General features: G+C 49.1%; 1 protein-coding gene across 3 annotated transcripts in view; it reads left to right on the top strand.

Moving 5' to 3' along the window:
* The window catches only part of SMARCA2 (SWI/SNF related BAF chromatin remodeling complex subunit ATPase 2), a 1,851,064-nt gene that overhangs the window by 534,919 nt on the left and 1,293,617 nt on the right, over positions 1–22,528 (top strand). For all 3 annotated transcript variants that reach the window (XM_078675722.1, XM_078675721.1, XM_078675720.1), the window contains exon 17: positions 4,259–4,325. In XM_078675722.1, coding sequence (XP_078531848.1) covers positions 4,259–4,325 — 67 coding nt within the window. The remainder of the gene's footprint in view (positions 1–4,258; positions 4,326–22,528) is intronic.

Raw genomic sequence — 22,528 nt, 5'->3', positions numbered from 1 at the left:
TTATCCAAACATGTCGAGTAAGGTGTCATACGATTTGGAATACTACCCCCTCGCCAATTCTGGCGACGGGGGTAGCATTCCACCCTTCTAGAGGGACACGACATGTACAGAACCTGAACCCCGGTTAAAGTTAAATGGAGCCTCAGCATCACAAAATGGATGCTGCTACAACAGACACAAGTCTGACCTCCTGCTGCTGGGAGTCCTTCCAGCGAGGGAGGCTTGGACAAAGGGTTTCCTGCCTTGGGAGGTGCTAGCACCACCCCAGACAGGTTTTTGTGTATCTGGTTAGGTAGGGCTGAATAGAATCAGACATGCCCGGGGCACACAAGGTGTCCCCGTGCATAGGCCAGTTCAAACCGGTGCTGGGGCGCTCCAGATCTGGCGCGAAACTGGACAAAGGAAAGGGGGTGTAACCGCCCCCCTTCCTGGTCCCACCCACAGGAGGGACCTAGTAGGTAGTCCAGCCCCTAGAATTGGTTTAAAAGTAGGAGCTGAGTCCCAAGACGGCGGATTACCCTGAAATTCGACTACACAAGAAGAAACTCTGGACCTTCGACGTTCTGCTGCTCAGAAGACTGAAGAATCTTCCTTGTGGCCAAGGAGTGGCCACCCTGTGAACACAGGTACCAACCAGCGATCAACGACTGCTTTGCCGCCGCCTCCCGCCCGAGCCCAGAGCCTGACAAGAACCAGAATCCCAGACATCTAACAGCCCAATCCACAGTCCCTCCAAAGCTGAGACGAGTGGAGGCGACCTGAGACGTGGGACCGGACCTCTTGAAATGTCCACGAGAAGCTGACTGCGCAGCACCTGAGGCACCCTCACCGCTGTGCTTGGTGTCTTGAGAAGCCCCACCACCGAGCTACATTTGCACCAAGGACCAGCCCTCCAGCTCTCACGAGATCTGCGTGGGGCCCTTTTGCTTTGTTTCACTCGACGCGCCTATCCGGTTACTAGTCCGTTGGCTAGTGGCCATCTTGGCGACCAAACGACAACTTTACACCGCTGGTCTGGTTGCTCCAGACTGGCCCTTGCTGCTCCCAAAAGCAGTAAACCCCTCTGACCTTGCTGGTTATTGTGAGAGGCCTTCTTTGTTTCCTGCGTGGCTTGCATTAGCCAAGGCCTGTTTGTTCCGATCGAGAAGCCGACTCCGTCATCAACTAGAGCCTACGTGGGACAGCTCGTGAGTGACTCCTGGCCGTCGTCACCGTCGCCTAGTCCACACTGCTGAAGAGACAAGCTTCACAACTTCACCTGTTGACACCCGACAACACCTGGTTCCTACCTGGTTCCACACCGGTCACTGGCTAGTGACTTTGAACATTGTCCCCTCTGCTTTCAGGTCTTCATCACTTCAGATCCACCCTTGGATCCACCGGAACTCTTCACATCAGGTCGCCTGCAGCATCAACACTCCGAGGCTCCATCTGAACTCCTGCAGAATCCCGACACACTTTGGCACCACTGCACCCGCTTCGTGTGGGTGAGGTAACGCTGGCACTCCGGTGCCCCGAGTAGTTGAACACTCCTAGTGTCCAGATTCCAAAGGGTTAAGTTCTAGACTGACCGGAAGACTTTCTACCTTCCCCTTTTTAACTTTTACGCATCCATTGACTTCAATGTAAATTGCTTCTAACTTTGCGCACTGCAAACCAGATCCCGTGGGCCTCCTAGTTCCTAACTGGCATTAGTACAGCACAGCCCCAGCGATTCCCAAGGCCCTAGGCCTTACTTCCTTTCGACTCATGGTACTTATACCACTTCTTTAGTATATGGTTTTAGGGGCCACCAGGGCCTATCCATAATTGTGCAACTTTTGTATACTTATCAATTGAATTGTTTTAATGTGTTTGCTCTTGTGCTCATAAAGAGTTCAGGGGACTGCTTGAAGTAATAAATACATATATATTTTGAATATATATCCTGTGTGGTGTCCTTTCACTTGGTGTTCAAGTGGTAATACAGCCGGCTTCACATGCCAAAAGAGTTAAGCCTAAGACTGCTTTGGCCACGCTACCACTAGGATAGCGGGCCTATAAGGTTGACTTACAGCCTATCACCATAAGGGTTGTTTGGACTGATACAAGGTGGTCACTAGAACTAGTGAACATCGTCTATCAGGCCGACTTCTCACAAGGAATCCATAACTAATCTGTCTCTTACTGATATATAGTTACCAAAGGTACGTAATATGTTCTTCACTCACTCATACTCATTCACTTACTAACACTCATTCACTCACTAACACTCCTTCATTCTCACTCACACTCTTAAATCTCCTTGCACTGATTTTTTATTAATTTTCACTCACTTTCATTCACTCCTAATTTTGCTAATTTTCGCTCATTCATGCTTACTGACACTCAGGGCCAGGTTTTACTACAGTTTTGTGCTAGGATTATGTCACTTTTGTGACACAAACATAGCACAAATTGTTTTTTTTGGGGGTGTGGAGCTTATCCTGTGCTCTGCTTTGCATTATTTAGCATCAAGGGGGCATACTATGGTTTTTGACTTAGATATCGATCTCCAAATATTGGTAGACAGGAATTTGCACCAAAATCGTATGTCTCCTTGAGGCAAGCATAACATTGAGAAATGTTTTCACTTCTCCTTGTTTTTCCAACTTTGGGTGTATGCTGCATTGACAGTATACATACAAAGTGTGAAAAGACTTAAATCATAGCTGTTGTACTATCAGGAACACCTTCCAGTGTAAAACCTAAGTTTTCAGAGAACAAACACACCACTATAATACGTGGTGTGCATTGGCGCGTGGCTGCCAAAAGAGTGCCTACACATTGGGAGAGACAAGATGATCATATCTTAATAGAATCTCCCTTTGAAGCATGGCAGCGCAGCAAATTTGGTGTGCAGATGTCTTTCATCAAATTATAGTATATCTGGGCTTCCATCTGATACAATCTCACACGATCTCAGTTCTCTGCCTGTAACTGACTCTTGATCATTTTCACTCACATATGCTTAAACATACAGATGCATTTACTTACACATAAACATGCTTTCACTTAAACATTCTCTCCCATGGACGCACATAGCATATATTTCAAACCAGTTTTACTTTCCTCAGCTGCCACCACCACCAAAGGTCCTCAGTGTGCTCCATTTATTTTTTATTACTCTAATAGTGAATAATAAAATATTATTCACCATTAGCATAATTTAAAAAAACAGGGAGAAAATAGGGAATGCAGGAATTCTTGGCACTGACTTTGCCATCTCTGAGGCTGGGGGGGGGGCACAAAGATGGTGCCAGGGAGCAACCCCTAAATGATGTCCATGACAGAAAGTAATACACTACACAGTCTCCATCAAATTAAAAAATAATATATATTATCACAATTTAACCATGGATATCATTGTGCAAACATAGACAACAAGTAAAGATGGCGACACCCAATTTTCTTTCATATTGATGTGTTCCCTACATCTCAAATCATACGCATAATAATCCCAGAATTTCAGACAAGCATCACAATGTAAATCAATTAAACCAATGTAATCAGCGGGTTTCGGTGTCCATGTTGTAGGGAGATCTTGTGATCGCAGGGCGCTGAAGTATGTTATGGTGGCAAACTACGTTGTTATCAGTTCTTTTGTGCTTGAACTGTCACCGCTTCATCTCAACACATGGTAGTCACAATATCCTGCCTTTAGGGGTTAAAAGCTTAGCAGTGGACTTCCAAATTTTCCTTTACTCTGTATTCTTGGACGGAACTGCCTGTTCAGATGGCTATCATGCATGGACGTAAACCACACCCTCTGGGGAGGCCCAATCTGATGATAGGGAGTGATATGAGCGTGTGGATCTATGAAAGATACTAATTCAGCTAATGAATCAAACTGGAAAATCTTTACATGGTTTTCCTAAAACTTGAAGTATTGCTCATGGGACACCTTAAGAACTATCCTGATAAATATTAAATTACATACAATCAGCAAGCAGTAGGATGTTGCATGTTTGTTTCTTATCTAAGCATGCAGGTTGCACCTGTTGCTGTAATCCTTTATCTGCATCATCTGCTCAAGCACTACCATGTGGGAAATGCATTTCTTGTGATATTTCAGATAGTGTCCCAAGATTCACAAGCTAATTTGAGTGGTGCTATTTTGTGCCATAATCTGCCAGTACTGCTGAAACTGTCTTACATATATCAAGTATTCTATTTTAGAAACGGAGTTTGCTTTGAAGATACTTGTCAATGACTACAAGAACATTTTTGTTTCGTCTAGGACATTGTCCAACTGGCAATACGAATTTGACAAATGGGCTCCGACGGTGGTCAAAATTGCTTACAAGGTTTGCTTTAGTTACTTTCGTTTGTTTTATACTTATTAATGTAGTAATTGAAATGTAACAATTATTTCACTGCTGTGGGAACAGAGCTAAAGGATTCCTGTTTTGTATTACTTGATTGAGAATATTTCTGTATTATTGGAAGCATATGTTAATAGCTTTAATAAACCAAAAAAGATAAATACCATTCTGCATAATTATAGTTGGGAATGTGCGACTGGAAAAATGTACTCGATCTAAAAGGTTGAACGGTTAAGAGTTTGGTCTACTACCAATTCTCACCATGATTTTGTTAAACCTGAAAAATTTCCATTCCTCCCTTTCCTTATTATGCAGGCATTATATTGGGATATTAACGTCTGTTATCTCCTTACTCATCTAAATAGTAAACAGCAGGCCCAATCTTTGATAATAATTCCCTACATAATGTTCTAATGAGTTTCTTCCTTATTTGAATCTTTTTAAATGTGTACACATTTATTTATGTAATTATGTCAACTTCTGTTTTTTTGGATTTTTCTTAGCAAATAATACATGGATGCAATACATATGCAACCGTTTTTAGAATAAACCCAGAGTTACAGATTTCACATGTAGGTTTCAGCTTAGTCACAAGATCCATGGCTTAAGACACTTTCAATTGACACATACATTCTGTTGCATAAAGTGTCCAGTATCGATCTATCAGCCCCTCCTCTGGGGGGAGTAACTAGAAAAAGGAGACTTATCATACCTATAAAAAGGAAAGAAAAAACAATTAAAAAAATCCCAACAAAACTATGATGTCATGGTGCAACTCATAATGAAAATTGCTTGTTACGTTGATGTGGGATTAAATATAGAACAAATTGAGGGCCCTCAGTCTTGGGGCGCAAGCTGTCAGTGGGAGTCCCTCCGATAAGTAGCTCACCAGCGGCGACCATACATACTCAAAGCTTTTTCTGGTGTCGTTCACTATGTCTGCCATGTGCTCCAGCGCCAGCGCCCTCCATAGCCTCGCACGCCATTGCGACAAAGATGGTGCCTCTTCTTTTTTCCATGCTGCGGCTACTGCCATTTTTGCAGCCCCCAGGCAGAGCCACATGACAGCCCTATCGCTCTGTCTGGCGTTTCAGGGTTGGGTCTTGCACCCCCAGTAGAGTATGATCCAGGGACATAGGAATTGGGTTCCCAAGGATGAGTTTGATTTGGGATAAAATTGCCTTCCAGAACACCTGTATAGAGGGACAATCCCACCAAATATGACGGAAGTCTCCTAGCAGTCCGCAGCCCCTCCAGCACCCATCTGAAGTACTGGGAAAGATCCTGTGTAATTATAGAAGGTAGGGGTACCAATCGTATATCAGCTTATAGTGGGCCTCACTGAGGTTCATTGAGCGGTTAAATTTCACTACATCTCTGCTTAAGTGCTCCCACTGCTTCTCCGCCAAGGGGGTGTCCAAAAGTGCATCCCAAAAGCGTTTTTGATGCGGAGTCGAACTGGGGCTCAAGGCCTGTACGAGAGCATATAGGAAGGAGATGCAGCCCCTAGAGGGGTACCCTGATTGGTCAAACTTCTCTATGGAGAGCAAGTCCCTGGTGGCGGCCAGCCGCACCAGGGGTTGCTGTACCCAATGTTTAAGCTGTAGATAATGGTACTCCTCTTTGGCAGTTAACCCAAACTGTTTCTTGCATTCCTGAAAAGTGAAAAGCTCGCCTTTGTCATATAAATGGGAAATCATGCTACAACCTCCCTCCCGCCAGGCCTCGAAGGGTCCCTCATGAAGTGCGGGGGGAACGCAGAATTAAATGTTTGGGCGTGTAGGGGAGGGGAAGGTGGTAAGCTGCAGTCTCTTAGTAAGATCATCCCATACCTGAAGTGTGATGGAAGTGGGGGTGCTGATGTAAGCGGTAGGCGGCCTGTCATGTTTAGGCTTCCACAACAGGTCCCAAATTGTTCGGCCATCTATCTGTTTTTCCATATGGAGCCAGTGCTTCTCGGAAGCCCTCAATGACCATTCTGTAATTACGCATAGTTGTACCGCTCTGTAATACCCTTTGAAATCTGGTAGTGCCAGGCCCCCCTCCTTACGTGGGTGCGTGAGTCAGCTATGTGGCAGGCGTACTCTCACTCCCCAACCATATAAATTTAGTAAGCATTTGTCGCAAATCTCCGAAGAGCCCTTCCTCCACACGAATCGGCAACCCCTGAAAAAGGTAGTGGAAGCGAGGAAGTGCATTCATCTTTATGGCATTAATCCTGCCTAGCCACGAAATATAGGCAGCGCTCCACTTACCCTAATCCATTTTGAGCTGGCGTAAAAGGGGAGGGAAGTTGGCTTTGTAGAGATCTGAAATACAAGGGGAGATCTTAACTCCCAGATAGGTAATCTCTTTAGTCGTGCAACTAAACGGTGATGCTCCCTCCACTCGTCACCATTCTTCTGAGGATAGGGATTGCTTAAGTAAGGAGGACTTAGCCAGGTTGATCTTAAACCCCGCCGCCCTCTCAAACAACCCAAGCTCCTCTTGGATAGCCGGGAGGGAGGTCAGCGGCTCTGTGACCGGGAGAAGCACATTGTCGGCAAAAAGTGTTATCTTGTGGTCATCTGTACCAAACCGTATCCCCTGAATATCCTTGTTTCCCCTAACTTTATGCGCCAGGTGTTCTATACTCAAAGCAAAGAGAAGGGGGGACAATGGGCATCCCTGTTGCGTTCTGCTTGCTAAGCTGAGAGGGGGAAGCAGATCCCTTGACCAGGACCCGGGAGCGAGGAGAGTGATAATTGCCTCAAATTATCCCTATATAGGTCTCATTAAAACCAAAGCGCCGAAGCACTCGAAATAAAATGGCCCACTCAATGCGGTCAAACACTTTTTCAGCGTCTAACTAGAGAAGAGCCACTGGAATATTTTTCTTCCAGGCCTTTTCTATTATGTGGATGATGCGCCGCAAATTATCATGGGTATGTTGCCCCGTGATAAAGCCTGACTGGTCTGGATTAATAAGGCCAGGGAGCACAGATTCGAGTCGAGTGGCCAGGATCTTGGAGTAGATTTTGGCATCTAGATTTAGGAGGGCAATTGGGTGATACGAGGAACATGATGTGGGGTCCTTCCCCGGCTTGGGAATCACTGGCACAATTGCTTCTCTCATGGAAGGAGTCACCTGCTGCGTCCTGTCAATTATGTTAATTGGAGTTGTTAAAAAAGGGACTAGCTACGGTGCGAAGGTACGATAGAAGTGCGCCAAAAAGCCATTTGGCCCTGGTGCTTTCTGAAGCTTCAGCGCGTCAATTGCTTTCTGCACTTCCTCCGAGATAGGATTCGCCAATTCTGCATTGGTATTACCCAGGACCTTGGGGAGGTCCAGGGGCTCCAAGTACTCCTGTTGATCCTGCTCCCTTGGGAGTTCGGAAGTATATTGCGATAGAACTTCTCGAAGGCCTGTGCCTTCCCCTCTTCTGTCTTGTGTTAGATGACTGCGGCATCTACTATAATTTTTATGTACTCTCTTTCCTGCTTGGCCCTGAGCTGACGTGCTAGCAGAGAGTTCACTTTGTTTCCACACTTGTACCCCTTGGACTGTAGGCGTAAGATGTTTTTTTCTGTCCTATTGGTATTTATTGCTTGTAATTTCTCCTAAGCCCTGTGACTTTTCTCAATGCCTGGGCGGAGGTGCTAGTCTTATTAACCTGCTCTGCAGATTGTAATTCTCGTTCTAGCATGAGGCGCTCCTCTCGCTGCTGTGTTCTCAGGGTCGTTGCCAGTTCAATGCATTTACCCCGAACTACTGCTTTGAGTGCGTCCCAGGTATTGGCATAAGAAGTAGCATATGAAAGACACGGTAGTGATAGATTCCTTACTTTAGAATATCCCCAGGCGTCAGACTGGATCCGGAAAGTTTTTCGTCAGCAGTAACCCTGCACGTCGGAAGGGGGTGTCGTGCGGCTCCGCGCCTGTCACTGGCACCGAGATGACGTCACGGAGACTAGTTAGGCGCCACCCATGCGCGCTGACGTCAGTTCTTTCTTTTTCCGCCCCTGCAAGCGCAGATCTTTTTAGAGCACGTACCCTAGTCACTTTTTGACTAACTTTTGAGACTTTTTGTCTTCTAATTTTTGACTCTTTGACTCCTGGTGCCACGTAGGGATGCCTGGGTTTAAATCTTGCGGGGCCTGACGCCGTACGGTGTCGGTGACTGACTCCCATGGTGTTTCTACTGTCTGGAGCGGGATCATGACTCCCGGACATGTTCCGACTGTCTGGTCATGGCTCCGAAGGCCTTGCAGGAGCGGTCCCTAAGCTACAGGAGGCCTGGCAGTCGTCTCCGTGCCATTCAAGGTCCAGGGGTCGATCAGGGGACTGACCGCGGAGCCATCATCATCGCTCCTCGGGGTCAGTCTTCACACAATGAACCGGGTAAGAGACGTCGTAAGAAGAAGTCGAAGAGGCGCTTACGCTCTCCGACGTACCCCCGTCGGACTCCCGATGCGGACGAGGGGGCCTTGGTACCACCCCTGTGGCTCCTTTGCAGCCTGAGAGTCCCGCGGCCTACCTACCTTATCCGAGTCCGTCGGCGACACCTGCCCAGGTGCAAGATTTTCTTGCTGCCATGGACCGCCTTTTCAGGCCTCGGGCTCACGCCGGCGCGCCTCCAGGCCCGTGGTCCCAGCTGAGGGCCCTCCCTTGCCGCAGGCGCCGCTATGGTTTCTGTTCGTTCCACCTAAGCCCTTGCCCGGGTTGCCGGACAATTTTACTCCGGGTTGGGACCCTAATTGGGAGATGGAGCCGGATCAGCGCTGTTGGACCATTTATATTCCCCTGACCCTTCCCCCCCCCCCCCCCCCCCCCCCTGCCGCAGCCTGTGCCACGGGCAGTGGAGGAAAGGGACAACTGGGAGGGGTCTGAGGACCATGTGGAACGGCAGTGCGAGTCGGAACAGGAATGGACAGAAGAGTTGGAGGATGCAGGTGGCCTTGACCTCTTCTCTGAATCTGGTTTTCTTTCTCCTCCTGCTGTGGCCATGGAGAAGGTCGCCACATACACTGTGGTGCTCCGTAGAGCAGCTGAGGACCTTGACCTTGACCTGCCTACGGTGACCCTCAAAACTAACCCCCTCACTGAAGACCTTCAGTGAGTGGCTCTATGGAGCCCCTGCTACCGTTCAGTGAGGGGTTAACTGAAGTGTTGATGGGCACCTGGTCTAGACCAGGCCTCCACTTCCTAAAGCACATTTGCTACCGCTCCGCTGGATAAGGAATCCCAAAAGCTGGAACAGTTTGGCAAGAAACTGTTTTCCTGTGCCAGCTTAGGGCTGCGGTCGGTGAACACCGCATGCCTCTTGGTCCGCTACTCTCATGCTGTGTTGGACACAGTTGCGCAGACGCTGCTTCAGTGTCCTGAGGAGGTTCGGGCAATGCTTTCCCAAGCTGAGGGGAAAGATGCAGCGAAGTTCGCCATCCGGTGTGGACTGGGCACCGTGGACTCACTGGGTAGGGTGATTTCCACGACAGTGGCCCTCCATCGCCATGCCTGGTTGCGGTCCACTGGGTTTTTAGGGGATGTTCAGAGTTCTCTTATAGACATGCCCTTTGATGGTACTTGCCTGTTTGGCGATAAGTGCGCTGGAGCGTTTTAAGGACTCCCGGGCTACGGACAAGTCCCTTAGGTCTTTCCACCACACGCCAGACCACATCTGCTTTTCGTTCCTTTCGTGGCAACGGAAGGGGTACCCCAACACGTTCGTTCAGGCAGAACCAACCTCCGCACGGACGTGGTTTCCGCCGCAGCGGGACAGGGGGCCAGCGTGCGAGTCAGTCCAACTCCGCTCCCGCAGCATGTGCCTCAAAGCCTTCCTAGTCTGAGCTTTGGGTGCACCCCATGCCGGTGGGCAGCAGGATTTGCCTTCACCTCCCCTACTGGCGTTCTGTTACATCGGACAAGTGGGTGCTGCAGATTGTCCAAAGAGGTTTCTGTGAGAAATTGGCTCTATATGTACTGGACCAAAGTAAGGTACAGTGTGTATAGAGTCCACAAACCCCAGAGGTATAACAGAGGTTAAAGTCAGGGCTGACCTTTCTCTCAAAAGTGCTAGCTTGGTCGAGCAGTCGGGCAGTATCACAGGACAGTGTAAAGCATTTGTTGTACACACTCAGTCAGCAAAGGTTTTCACACACTCAAGGACTGAACTCCAGGCCAATTGTTTTTATATAAACAGATACAGTTGTTTTATTTTTAGAACCAACAGGTGTAAAAATATACTTTTCTCAATATGAGTGATCTCAGATGAGTACTTTGCAGAAAGGCAACAAACTGTGTAATCACAATAGGTACAGTGGTTGCAGTAGGCAACACACTTCTAAACACAATTCAGCATTGAGCTCAATGGACTTTTCTACATAAATGCAGGTAATTACTTAATAGATTACTTTTGTAATCCCAGGACTGGATCCTAGATTCAGTCTTGGGGTCTAAGCTGGAAACAGTTTAGTAAAAATGTTTTAGTTATTGCAGTGATTTTTAAGGAATAAAAAACTATTTCAAAAGTTCACACTTAGAAACTTTTCAAGGGAAATCTGGCAATGTTAGCCAAGGGGAGAAATTCAGGTTGCAGGTAAAGTATGATCTTGTTACTTTTGTAATCCAGTACTGGGCTCCTAGGTCCAGCACTGGGGTCTCAACTTAAAACAAGTAAGTAATTACGTCTCAGTATTTCGTATGATTTTTAAAGATTATTTCTAGTTTTCAAAAGTAGACAGAAGAAATTTCATATACAAGCAGACAATGGAGTCCTATGGAGAAAATACAGGTTACTAGTAAACTCGGTTAGGATTACATTTGCGGTTCAGTACTGGGCGACAAGGTACAGTACTAGCTTCTCTCCTGATCGCAGGTGAGTACTTCAGAATTCGGTTGATTTTATATGAATATTTTAAGTTTTCAACACTTCACACTTAGAAGATTTTTCGAGTCAAACCAGTAAATGTTATCCAATGGCAGGTAAGTGAGTTACCGGTTTCCCGGTGAGTACTCGACTGGTGAAGTTAAGGTTCTGGGCATAGACTCAGGGGTCCCCCAGGGTCAGGTAGGTACAGTTGGTTCACCCTCAGCGGCGCAGGGGCGGCCAGGTACAGAGGTAGTTAGGCCCAATGTTATCCAATAGGGGGCAGGGGGCCTCCGGTTGGTGGCTGCTGGCTAGCAGTCCATGCGACTGTGGGAGCTGGGCTCCTGGTCACTTTCTCTGGGCAAATGGGGAAGTAGGATAGGGTACAGGTTACACTGCCAGGGCCACTCGGGCGGCTGGGTGCAGGGTGCCTTTGAGCCGTCGGGCGCTCAATGTTATTCAATGAGGAACTTGAAATGGGAACAAAGGCAGCAGGCTCGGGGACGGAGGATCTTCTGGAGTGACCAACACTTCGAGGGGTAAGTTGGGATCTTGAAGGATAGGTAGGCACCCAGTAGTTGGGCACAGGGAGACGTGGGGCGCTGGGTGCAGGGGTGTCTTTTGAGTTCGGGAAATCTTACCCCCTGCTGGTCACGGTCGGAGGGGTCCTTTGTCCTGAGGCTGCAGGCGTCTTCGGGGTCGTCGAGGAGGATCTTTGGGCACTGGACTTCGGGTCCTAGTTGCCGGGGGACGTCCTCGTGGTCCTGGATCACTCTGGCACGGGCCAGGCTCGGTGGGTGCAGAGTGGGTTGGTCCGGAGCTTCATGGCTGCCACCAGGGGGTTTGTTGCAGCAGAGCCTCTGCTAATGGGAGTCCCAGGCTTTGAGAGGGTCAAGGCAGGCATGTCCTCTTGGTGTCCCAAGGTTGCTGTCCGCAGGAGTCACCGGGATTAGGCAGGAGCGGGTTCCAGGATCGACAGGCCGGTAGGGCTGGGGCCAAGTCAGTTGTTGTCGTCCTGTTAGCAGCTGCACGGCGGGTCTTCTTCTTCTTGATCTTCTTTCTTCTTTTCTTGTCGGGATCCGAGGAAGGAAGGTTCAGGGAGCCCCTAAATACTGAATTTAGGGGCGTTATTGGTAAGGCAAGGGCAGGGACCAATAGGTCCCTCTCCTGGGGTGGGTACTCTGCTCCTGCTCCTCTCCTGTGGGGAGGGGGGTGGGCAGGAGCCTATCTGTGATTGGGCAGGGCTGCCCACCTTCAAGGTGGCCGGAGCCCGGGGTCGCGCTTCACCTCGTCTCCCCCACCTGAGGGGTGGGGTTGGCTCAGGCTGGCACCCCCCCTTCCTGACGTAGTTTTTCCCACCAGGCTTCCCCCCAGAGTGGGGGTAAGGACTGGTGGGGGCCAGTTGCTGGGTACAGCAAATGGTCTGGAGAAGCTCACAGAGGCCGCAGGCCTTTGAAGCTTCCCCCTGCCTATCCTGGGGGAGGAGACATAGCACCTTGCCCAGGATGTGCATTGTTGCAGGCCCAGGAGAGCGGGGGGCTCTCCACCCAGGGGTCCAGCAACATGTCTGCTTTGTGGCTGCCTAGGCAGCCTCTCAGTCCAGACGTGGATTGAGGTTAGGTGTCAGGGGGCATCTCTAAGATGCCCTCTGTGGTGCGTTTTTCATTAAATCCCACACTGGTATCAGTGTGGGTTTAATGTGCTGAGAAGTTTGATACCAAACTTGTCAGTCTTCAGTGTAGCCATTATGGTGTTTTGGAGTTTGTAATGTCGACCTCCCAGCACCATATACTCTTAATGGCATCACTGCACTTACAGTGCCCAGGAATGGCCCTGGGCTCTGTAGGGGCTCAGAGCTCATGCACCTGTGCCCACACCAATGGCATAGGGCACCCAGCAAGAGGGGTGACTGATGTATGCCAGGGTAGTGGGTTTGTGGGCATGGTACACAGGGATGTGTGCCATGTCGACTCTTTGTTTAGTTATGTACTTAGGAACTCAGCCTGCAAATTCAGTGTGTGGGTGCCAAGGTACAGGGCCCATAAGGGTGGCACAATAAGTGCTGCAGCCCTTAGGGGTCTTCTCTGGTCACCATGCCCTGGGTACCTAGGGTACCATTTACTAGGGGCTGACAGGTGGCCAGAGATGCCAATTGGGTTTTAGTTTCAACACAGTTTTAGGGAAGGAACACAGGCCCTGGGTGCCTGGTTGGCAGGAGCCCAGGGCACACTCAGTAAAAGCACATCAGCAGTCAGAAAAAAGTGGGGGCATACCAATGCAAGAAAGATGGCACTTTCTCACAGTTACTCCCTCCCCTTCAAGTCTGCCCCTCCAGCCATGCCACCTCAGTTCCACCGCATGTTAAGGGATCACTTTGCGCTTCTCCAAAAGTAAGTCACGGTCCTCTTGGCCAAGGGGGCCAACGAGCGCGTTCCTGGGCCAGAAGTAGGACATGGTTGTTATTCCCACTTCTTTCTGGTCCGCAAGAAGGAGAAAGGGGCCTGTGCCCCATCTTGGACCTCCTGAACGTCAATCGCTTCCTCTGGAAGGATGAGTTCAAGATGTTGACTCTGACTCAGGTCTTGACTGCCCTCGACCCTGGAAACTGGATGGTAGCGTTGGACTTACATGACGCATATTTTCATATCCCCGTCCTGCTGGCCCACCAGCATTGCCTACGGTTCACGGTAGGCCAAGAGCACTTTCAGTTTGCCGTGCTCCCCTTCGGCCTTGCCAGTGCCCCTCGGGTGTTCACGAAAGTGATGACGGTGGTTGCAGCTCATCTGCGCGGATCAGGGGTTCCAGTCTTCCCCCTATCTTGACGACTGGTTGTTGAAGGCGGGCTCACCCTAGGCAGTTGTCTCCCACCTCCAGACTACGGCCGACCTCCTTCATTTGCTGGGGTTCTCCATCAATGTGCCGAAGTCGTACCTGAGTCCCTCTCTGAAGCTCCCCTTCATCGGAGCGGTTCTGGATTCGACGCAGTTTCAGGTTAATCCTCCCGAGCAGCGAGTCCGGGATATTCAGGCTATGATTACGATCTTTCAGCCTCTATCCCGGGTTTCAGTCAGGATGACCCTCCGGCTCCTGAGACTAATGGCCTCCTGCATCCTGCTAGTGCAACATGCCAGATGGCATGTGCGGGCTCCACAGTGGGACCTGAAGTTCCAGTGGACACAACATCAGGGCAACCTGTCAGATCATGTCCAGATCTTGGGGGGGCACTGCACGACAATTGCAGTGGTGGCTCACGAATCGCGATTGGGTCAATGGCAGAGCCCTCTCCCTTCCCCAACCGGATCACACAGTGATGACGGATGTGTCCCGGCTGGGATGGGGCGGCCACTTTGGAGAGGCGGAGATCAGAGGCCTCTGGTCTCCGGCGGAGTCCCGGCTCCATTCAAACCTTTTGGAGCTTCGGGCAATCTGTCTTTCTCTGAAAGCATTCCTTCCCTCTCTCCGGGGAAGTGTAGTGCAGGTTTTCATGGACAACATCACCGCCATGTGGTTATGCAACAAACAGGGCGGGGTAGGGTCGTGGACCCCATGTCAGGAGGCTCTGCGCCTCTGGACATGGCTGGAACATCAAGGCATTACCTTGGTGGTTCAACTACCGGCAGGTTCTCTGAATGCCAGGGCAGACGAACTCAGCCGCAGGTGCCTGATGGGTCACGAATGGCATCTGAACTCGGACGTGGTGCAAGGTCTCTTTCTGCAGTGGGGAGAGCCTTTGTTAGATCTGTTCGCCACCGAAGAGAACGCGCAATTTCATCAGTTATGCGTGTTGGAATTTCCAAGGAGGCACTCGCTCGGCGACACTTTTCATCGCGAGTGGAGCTGCGGTGTGTTGTACGCCTTTCTGCCTATACCACTTCTGCCCAGAATGCTGAAGAAGATTCGACGCGATCGGGCCCAAGTCATCCTTGTGGCTCCAGATTGGGCACGAAGAGTTTGGTATCCCGAGCTACTCAGTATCAGCGTGGATACCCTGTTCCGACTGCCTCTTCGGGAGGATCATCTGTCGCAGCAGCAGTGGGCGGTCCTCCACCCGAACCTGTCCAGCCTCCACCTCCATGCGTGGGGATTGAGCGGTGACAGTTGACTGCTTTCGACCTTCCTCCCAAAGTCTGCGAGGTCATTCTGGCAGCCAGGCGTCCCTCCACTAAGTCTGTATACGCCTGCAGGTGGAACAAATTTGTGGCATGGTGCACAGCAAAGGCGGTGGATCCCTTTTCTGCTCCTCTTTCCGAGGTCCTTCTGTTCCTTCTCTCTTTGGCCCGGCAGGGCTCAGCTCTGGGCACTATCAAAGGTTATCTTTCGGCCATCCCCACCTTTCCATGGCTTCCAGGTCAACCTTCTCTTTTTAAGTCCCCGGTTGTTAATCGCTTCCTTAAAGGCATTACACACACTTTTCCTCCTGTGCCTTTCATAATGCCTCAATGAGACTTAATTCTTGTTTTGACCTATCTAATGTGTGCTTCCTTTGAGCCGCTTAATAACTGTCCCTTACGTCTTCTCACTCTAAAGACGGCTTTCCTGGTAGCTATCACCTCTGCCAGAAGAGTGAGTGAGCTCCATGCTCTTTCTTCTAAACCTCCTTTTCATTCTGTTCATCCGGACAAGGTGGCTTTGAGGACTCGTCCTTTTTTGCCAAAGGTTGTCACGCTCTTCCATATTGGGCAGACCATCATTTTGCCCACCTTCTTTCCTCCTCCGCATCCTTCAAAAGAGGAAGAGAGGCTCAACCGCCTGGACCCAAAACGTGCGCTCTTGTTCTTTCTGAAGTGCACACAACAGTTACAGGTGGATGACCAACTTTTTGTTGACTACGTGGGCGCCAAAAAAGGTCGGACCGTGCACAAACTAACCATCTCTCGGTGGGTCGTTCTGTGCATCAAAGCATGTTACCCCTTGGCTAAATAGGAGACTCCTGTGAGGCTGCATGCCCATTCTACCAGGGCTACAGCAGCCACTACTGCCTTGGGACGCGGCGTTCCCTTGCAGGACATTTGTCAGGCAGCTACGTGGGCTGCACTGGACATGTTTACAAGACCCCTCCCGCTGCCCTGTGTGTGTGTGTATGTGTGTATGTGCATGTGTGTGTTTGTGTGTGTCGTGTCTAGGCCCTGATCCCAGATGAGGTTAAAATCCCCAACAAGCAGTATGTACCCTTGCGCAAAGGTCTCCAAGGCCATCAGGAAGGAAAGGTTAAAGCCCTGTTGACCTGTGTTTGGTGCATAGAGAACTGCGAATGTACATTGCTGGCCCCTTAGTTCCCCCTGTACCATTAAGTATCTCCTTGCTTTGTCAGTCTTTGTGTCCTTTGCCTGAAACGGGACCCCTGCATGGAAGAGTAGCGCCACCCCGTTTTGTTTGGAAGGATGAGAGGATCTATATATAAGAGGATACAGTTTGTGGTGCAGCCGGTGTTCTTCCGATTTCTTGAGGTGCGTCTCCTGAAGGGCTGCCACCTGGACATTCTGGTCTAACAAATATTTCTACAGGCTTTGACGCTTGTTAGGGGAGTTTAAGCCTCTTGCATTTCAGGTTATAGCCCTGACTGGCATCTATGCCTGGATGGGATCCCGCCCTTTTCGTAGGAGCCCCTGCATGTAGTAGGCCTCGGCGCTCTCTTCACCCTCCTCACTCAAACAATAAAAAACTAGCACCATGACATCTAACTAAATTATCAAATCAGAACAAACAATCAGATTGAGTATGGAGAATCCCCCTCCCTACCAGGTCGAACTTGTGGAAAGTAACCATTTCCATTCCCCCAGCCCCTAATGCAGTATCTAGTGAGGCGTATGATTTACAATACTGGCCAGCCCTCTAGGGAGTGTCGTTTGTCTTACCACCCCGGGATGTGTAGCTCAAGAATGTGAGTTTTAACTGCATCACATGAATTCAGAAACATGCAAGTCCTCCGCTTCAGCCACCCTCCCCTCTACTTCTCCTTACCCCCTCAGAGGTGAGTCACCTTTTTGTCCAGTGTCAGCACCCGGAGCATGCCTCGGCGGCTCCGGGGAGCAGTCCACCCCACAGGTGCCACCTTTAATGTCCGAATCTAAATTAGGCCCACAGATGCGTGAGAGGCAAGTCCTCCGCTCCATCCAGCTCTCCGGCTGAAAAAAATCTGGTCTCCCCCTCTGGGTGGGAAGAGCGGGGTGGCGCATCCTGTTCAGAGGAGAAAGCTTGACCCCAGGGCCCACTGATCACAAATCTCCTTCCAGGGTTTGGTTGGACTTGCGGCCCACTCTTCTCCACTGACCTCCCCTCCCTCGTGCTCACTGCTTTTCTCCTTCGGTTGCTCCCGAAGTTGATGCGCCATCAGGTACCGGAACCTCGATCCCCAGAGTGTCTGCTGCTACTGCGAACTCAGTGCAGTGTACCTGCTTGTTTTCCCATTGGAAGGCAATCCCAAATGGAGAAGTCCATCTGTACTTGACCTTCTTCTCCCTCAGGCAGTTTGTGATCGGGCGGAACTGCTGACGACAAGTAAGCGTAGCTTGATCCACATCTTGGTAGAGTAGACACGTAGCATTTTGAAAATATACTTTATCCATGTTTCTGGCTTTTTGTAGGACCCGCTCTTTAGGTTTTAAAGGAGCTGAATTTCGCCAAAACATCTCTCCGTCTCCTACTCTCTCCAGGGAGCCTCGGTCCCACACGATGCACTCTTTCCAGTTGGATATCTGGGCCACCATTAAAGACTCCAGATCTGGACCCTCGCTTACTTCTTCAACCAGGCCTCGGACCCGGATGTCATCCCGACGGGACCTATTCTCTAAGTCCTCGCTTTTAAGCAATGTGGCGCGCAACTGTCCCCTCAAGTCAGCGGACTCCGCTTCCACGGGCTGCACGCGGTCTGTCAGCTTTTGCACTTTCGCTTCCAGGTCCATTGTTCTGGCGCCCACCGAGTCGACGTCTGCCTGTAGGAATGACATCCTCTCTCTCATTTCCGACCGAAATGCATCAAAGGAGGCGTCCATGCCAGATTTCATGTCTGCTCAGAGCTCCTTTTTAAATACTCGGAGAATGGCCAGCAGGTCTTCCCTGGTGAGCGCCATTACGCCTGTGGGTTGCGCCGTATTTTCGCTGGACGATCCCGCTCTTGCTACAGGAAAGTAGTTGGAGACTTTGTTATTGGGGTTCTTTTTCGGTGGAATAGGTGGAAGCTGCAACGGGCCAGCAACTGACAACCTCCGGTTTCCGCTCAGGGACAGGCCCTGCATTCCTCAGACTCTCAACGGCTGCCAGGCTGTGCCAATCTATCCCTGGGGCTGTGCCAATCTATCCCTGGGGCCAACTGCCTGACCACGGAGGTTGGGTCAGTGTATTATCTCGGTGAGGGCAGCATGTGGCTCCACCGGAGGAGCATTGGAAGCGGGCTCCCACCTTCGTCTGTGCCCACTGCTAGCGCTTGCTTCGTTTTCTATGTAGAATTTGAGGGGCCCGTAGCTTGCATTGATGTTGATGCCTGACCTCCCCACTCTATGTCTTAAGTTGCTGGCGGCCATGTTAGGGTCAGGTAGCCACCATCCTCAGCCCCGCGCATGTAATGGCCCCAAGGCCCCCCTCCATGTATGACTGGGTCCTTTTAGGCAATTCTACGTAAATTCAAACGTGTACACCGTATTGTAATTTTAACAATTATCTCCCCTTTCTTATATGCAGTTGGGGTAGTGAGTACCACGTTTACTTGCCAACTTAAAAAACTGCCATCCCAAATATGACAGTCTGAATGAATGTACAAAACACTAGTGTGTGTATCTAATGTGAAAAAAATGTGTATAGGCGAGATGACCCCTCACGGGCAAACCACCATCGGGATACCTGATAGGTACTCACCAGATAAGCCCTGTTCGCATCATTGGATGAAAAAGGACCCGGTCATTGTTGTATTGATGACTACATGAGTGGAGGGAGACTCGGGTTCTGTTTTTCCCTCTTTGCTCCTAATTGTGTATACCCCCACCATGTATGCTTGTTACAGCGCCCTGCTGGGAAGATTGCCCGATTTCCTCTCGCTCCTCTGCTATTAGGGGCCACACCACGCAGCCCTCACTTCCAGGCGGCCATTGCTGGGACTGGCACCTCGTGGGCTAGAGTGCCAGGTGGGCCTTGCTCAGTTTTCCTATTGGCCATCACCGGTCCGGTGATTTTAAAATTGCCCGGTGGGCCCTCCAGCCGACGCTTGCACCTTCAGGTCACAGGAGGCAGCCCCGCGGAGACTCTGGCCGCATGCACCAAACCCTCCGCAGCCTCTGGTGTCTTTCCATGGCCCCGTCAACTCAGCCTTCCGGAGTCAGGGGGGGGCACCGGGTCAGATTCAAAGCCCTGGCCGCGGCCCAGAGAATGGCAGCCACCTCCCCGCTCGTCAGCATCTCACCTGCGAGAGGACGCAGTCCGATCTATCTGCCATTTTCTATGAGTGCGGAATCCGGCAGGGCCGCGGGGGGGCTTCCGCTGGCTGCTCGCTGCTTCTCTGTGGCTTCTATGCCTATCAGGGGTGCTTAGACCTACTCCCGCAGGGCTCACAACGGGACAGCTGCCTCCCTACGTGCCCCCGACCTCATTTAGGCTGCATTACGGCTCCTCCGACGGGAAGGGCCGCCATGTTGGGAGTTATCTCCGGGGCTGTCTCAGGCCACAAACTGTCCGCCGCTGGCACCGTGGGCCCTGCTGGACCCCCTCAATCCGCTGTCCAGTGTTTCCCCCATTATTGGGTGCTTGTTGGGCTGTCGGGGACCCCTGCAGATTGCCTCAGGCCGACATAAGTACGGGGCTAGGGACGGAGCCGAACGGAGTCACGTCCGCTTGGCCATGATGCCTGGCCACGACCCCCTTATTTATGTAATTAATACTAGTAGTGGTGCCTGGTACATGTATTAAGTGGTGTGCTGCTTTGCATTGCACCAAGCTTCCCAGACTACCATAATGTGTGAGTGGGTTGGGGGTATCCTCCCTCTGTAGGATTTTTGAGAACGAAGTAACTTGTGGATTGTGCAACATTACCTTTGAAATAAAAAGGGATAAATATTATAGGTTTCAAAGGCAATTCCAAAAGGGCAGCCCATTAAATATTTGAATGCTGGCACCATGTTCCAAACATGTCTGATGCTAAACATGGTAGCTTTGAGCGTCAATGCCAAGACAACCTGTAGTTTCAAAATGATGGCAAAAAAAGCTTTTTTTAGTCCGTTCTCACTAGAAACTAATTGAAAAGCCATATGTTTTTCTGTCCGCTCCAGCATTCTCGGTTGGGCCTGAAGATTGTCTACTTTCTGTTCCGAGAGTAACTGGTAGAAGGTAAATGGGCTTTCTTATATTCAAATTGAGTACTGACTTAAAAGGTCATCCGCCCGCCTTTTGTTCAAGTACAATCCTGGCTGGTAGCTATCTAGAGCATGAAACCTAGACTCCAAAGCAAGGGATGGAATCAAAGGCACACGTTTTTCTGATCACTTCACAAGTACTTAAGAGAAACTGTGGCTTAAAGGCAGATTTTTGACTTTATTCAACCAATGTATATAAGAGATATGCATGCACTAAAAATGTTTTAAATGTCTGTCTGTGAGTAATTACCTAATTAGAAACTTAAGTAGTTCATACTAATTCTTTACAGTGCTACTCATCCTAATGTAGGATGTCGGCACTTTACATCTCACACAAACACTCACACGAAGTGTAAATCAGTGTACTGAAATGTTACGTAAGACAATGAGGATTACATGGTGTAGGAGTAAACATATCACCCTAACTGGTTTGCATTATATTTTAAGAGTACATGTTTGGAAAAAATGCAAAGTCTGAATTTGAAACATCTCAATGGTTGGAGTTGTCTGCACTAATAAGACTGTGTTGCTAACCAAAGGAACCCTTTTTAGTAACCCTATAATAACCTATTGAGAACAATATAAGGATCTAAACCCATGGCTTGCATTTTGCATGCAGCTCCTTGATGATGATACATAGCCCACTGTGTTACTTTAGAAGCACTACAACTTATGAACTGCAAGTAATAAAATGATCTCGGTCAAAAGCTTTAACCAGCTTACCTATCTACATAAAATAAAATCTGTGATCTGTATATTACAGAGGGCACATTAATCCACTATGCTACTTTTGGAGTTAAAACTGACTAGACAAAGCACAGATCTCTCCAACAAGTTTGTTAGGGACAAGAGGTATTTTACCGTTATTATGCCCTCAAAATTGCTGGACCCACAAAGTCCAGTACGTACCTTAACCCAGTAAGACATTTTAGACTGCAGGCTCTTTCTGACAAATGAACTAAGCCACAACAGATTTACTGTCCAGTTTCAACTGTTTGTCAGTTTTTTCCAGCAGATTTCTTTAAAAATAAATTAATAAGTTGACGGTCAGACTCCACTTTTCATGACTCTGCCCCTGGTGACTCCACTTTCCTTCCGCTGCCACACCGTGACCCCCATTTTATGGGTTTGCAGAGGCATTTATTCCAATTGCAGCAATGATGGCAGTGGGCGCTGGAAAATGAGTCATGGGGAAGTCTCAAGACACTTTTTTTCTTTCACAGTCTGAATTTTACCAATGGTGATTTGTCAGTGGTGTTGCATCACCCAGGCAGTTATATTTTATTTATTTATAAAGTTTTATATAGTGGAACATGACCCACCAGGGTATCAGAGCACTTTACAATATACTGTAATTAGAATGGTTGAGGTAGTATACATACATTCAGTATTCGCCATTCATTACAAAAGAGGTAGATATCAGTATATGGATGGTATAGGTGACTAGTAGTCAACAAAGAATGATCCATGAGGGAATCAGAACGCTTCACAATACACAGTTAATAAACAATAGGTGTTTGGCGTAGAAATATACATTCGGTATTCGTCTTCAATGCAATAGAGGTAAGCAATAATAAATGGATCGCATAGGTGACTAGAGGTCAACATAGAATTATAGTCTTACGATGTGAATTTGTTAATTAAAAGCATTTTTACTTCTTTTTTGAAGGAGGTAAAGAAATAGATTCCATGTACCACTGGAAGTAGGGAGTTCCAGACCTTCAGCGCAATCCCTGAGAAAGCTCTGCAACCATATGATATGATGAGAATTCCATGCCTGTCTCTGAGGGCATAGATCAGAAGTCTTCAAAGCTGTTTTTTTCTGGTCTGCACCCAGAGGAGAAACAAAAAAGTGGCAGTCTGCAACAAAAAAAAGAGTGCCAGTGCCACTCACCAACTCAAATTAAGCCCTGGTCTATAGTCTTGTAGATGAATAGTAACATATCCTCATCTGATTTTCAAAATTACAAAGATGTATGCAATATATTTAATGCGATTTTTGT

Source organism: Lissotriton helveticus, chromosome 2_1 (assembly GCF_964261635.1).
Source record: "Lissotriton helveticus chromosome 2_1, aLisHel1.1, whole genome shotgun sequence".
NCBI lineage: Eukaryota > Metazoa > Chordata > Amphibia > Caudata > Salamandridae > Lissotriton > Lissotriton helveticus.
This window is presented reverse-complemented; position numbering and strand designations above follow the sequence as displayed.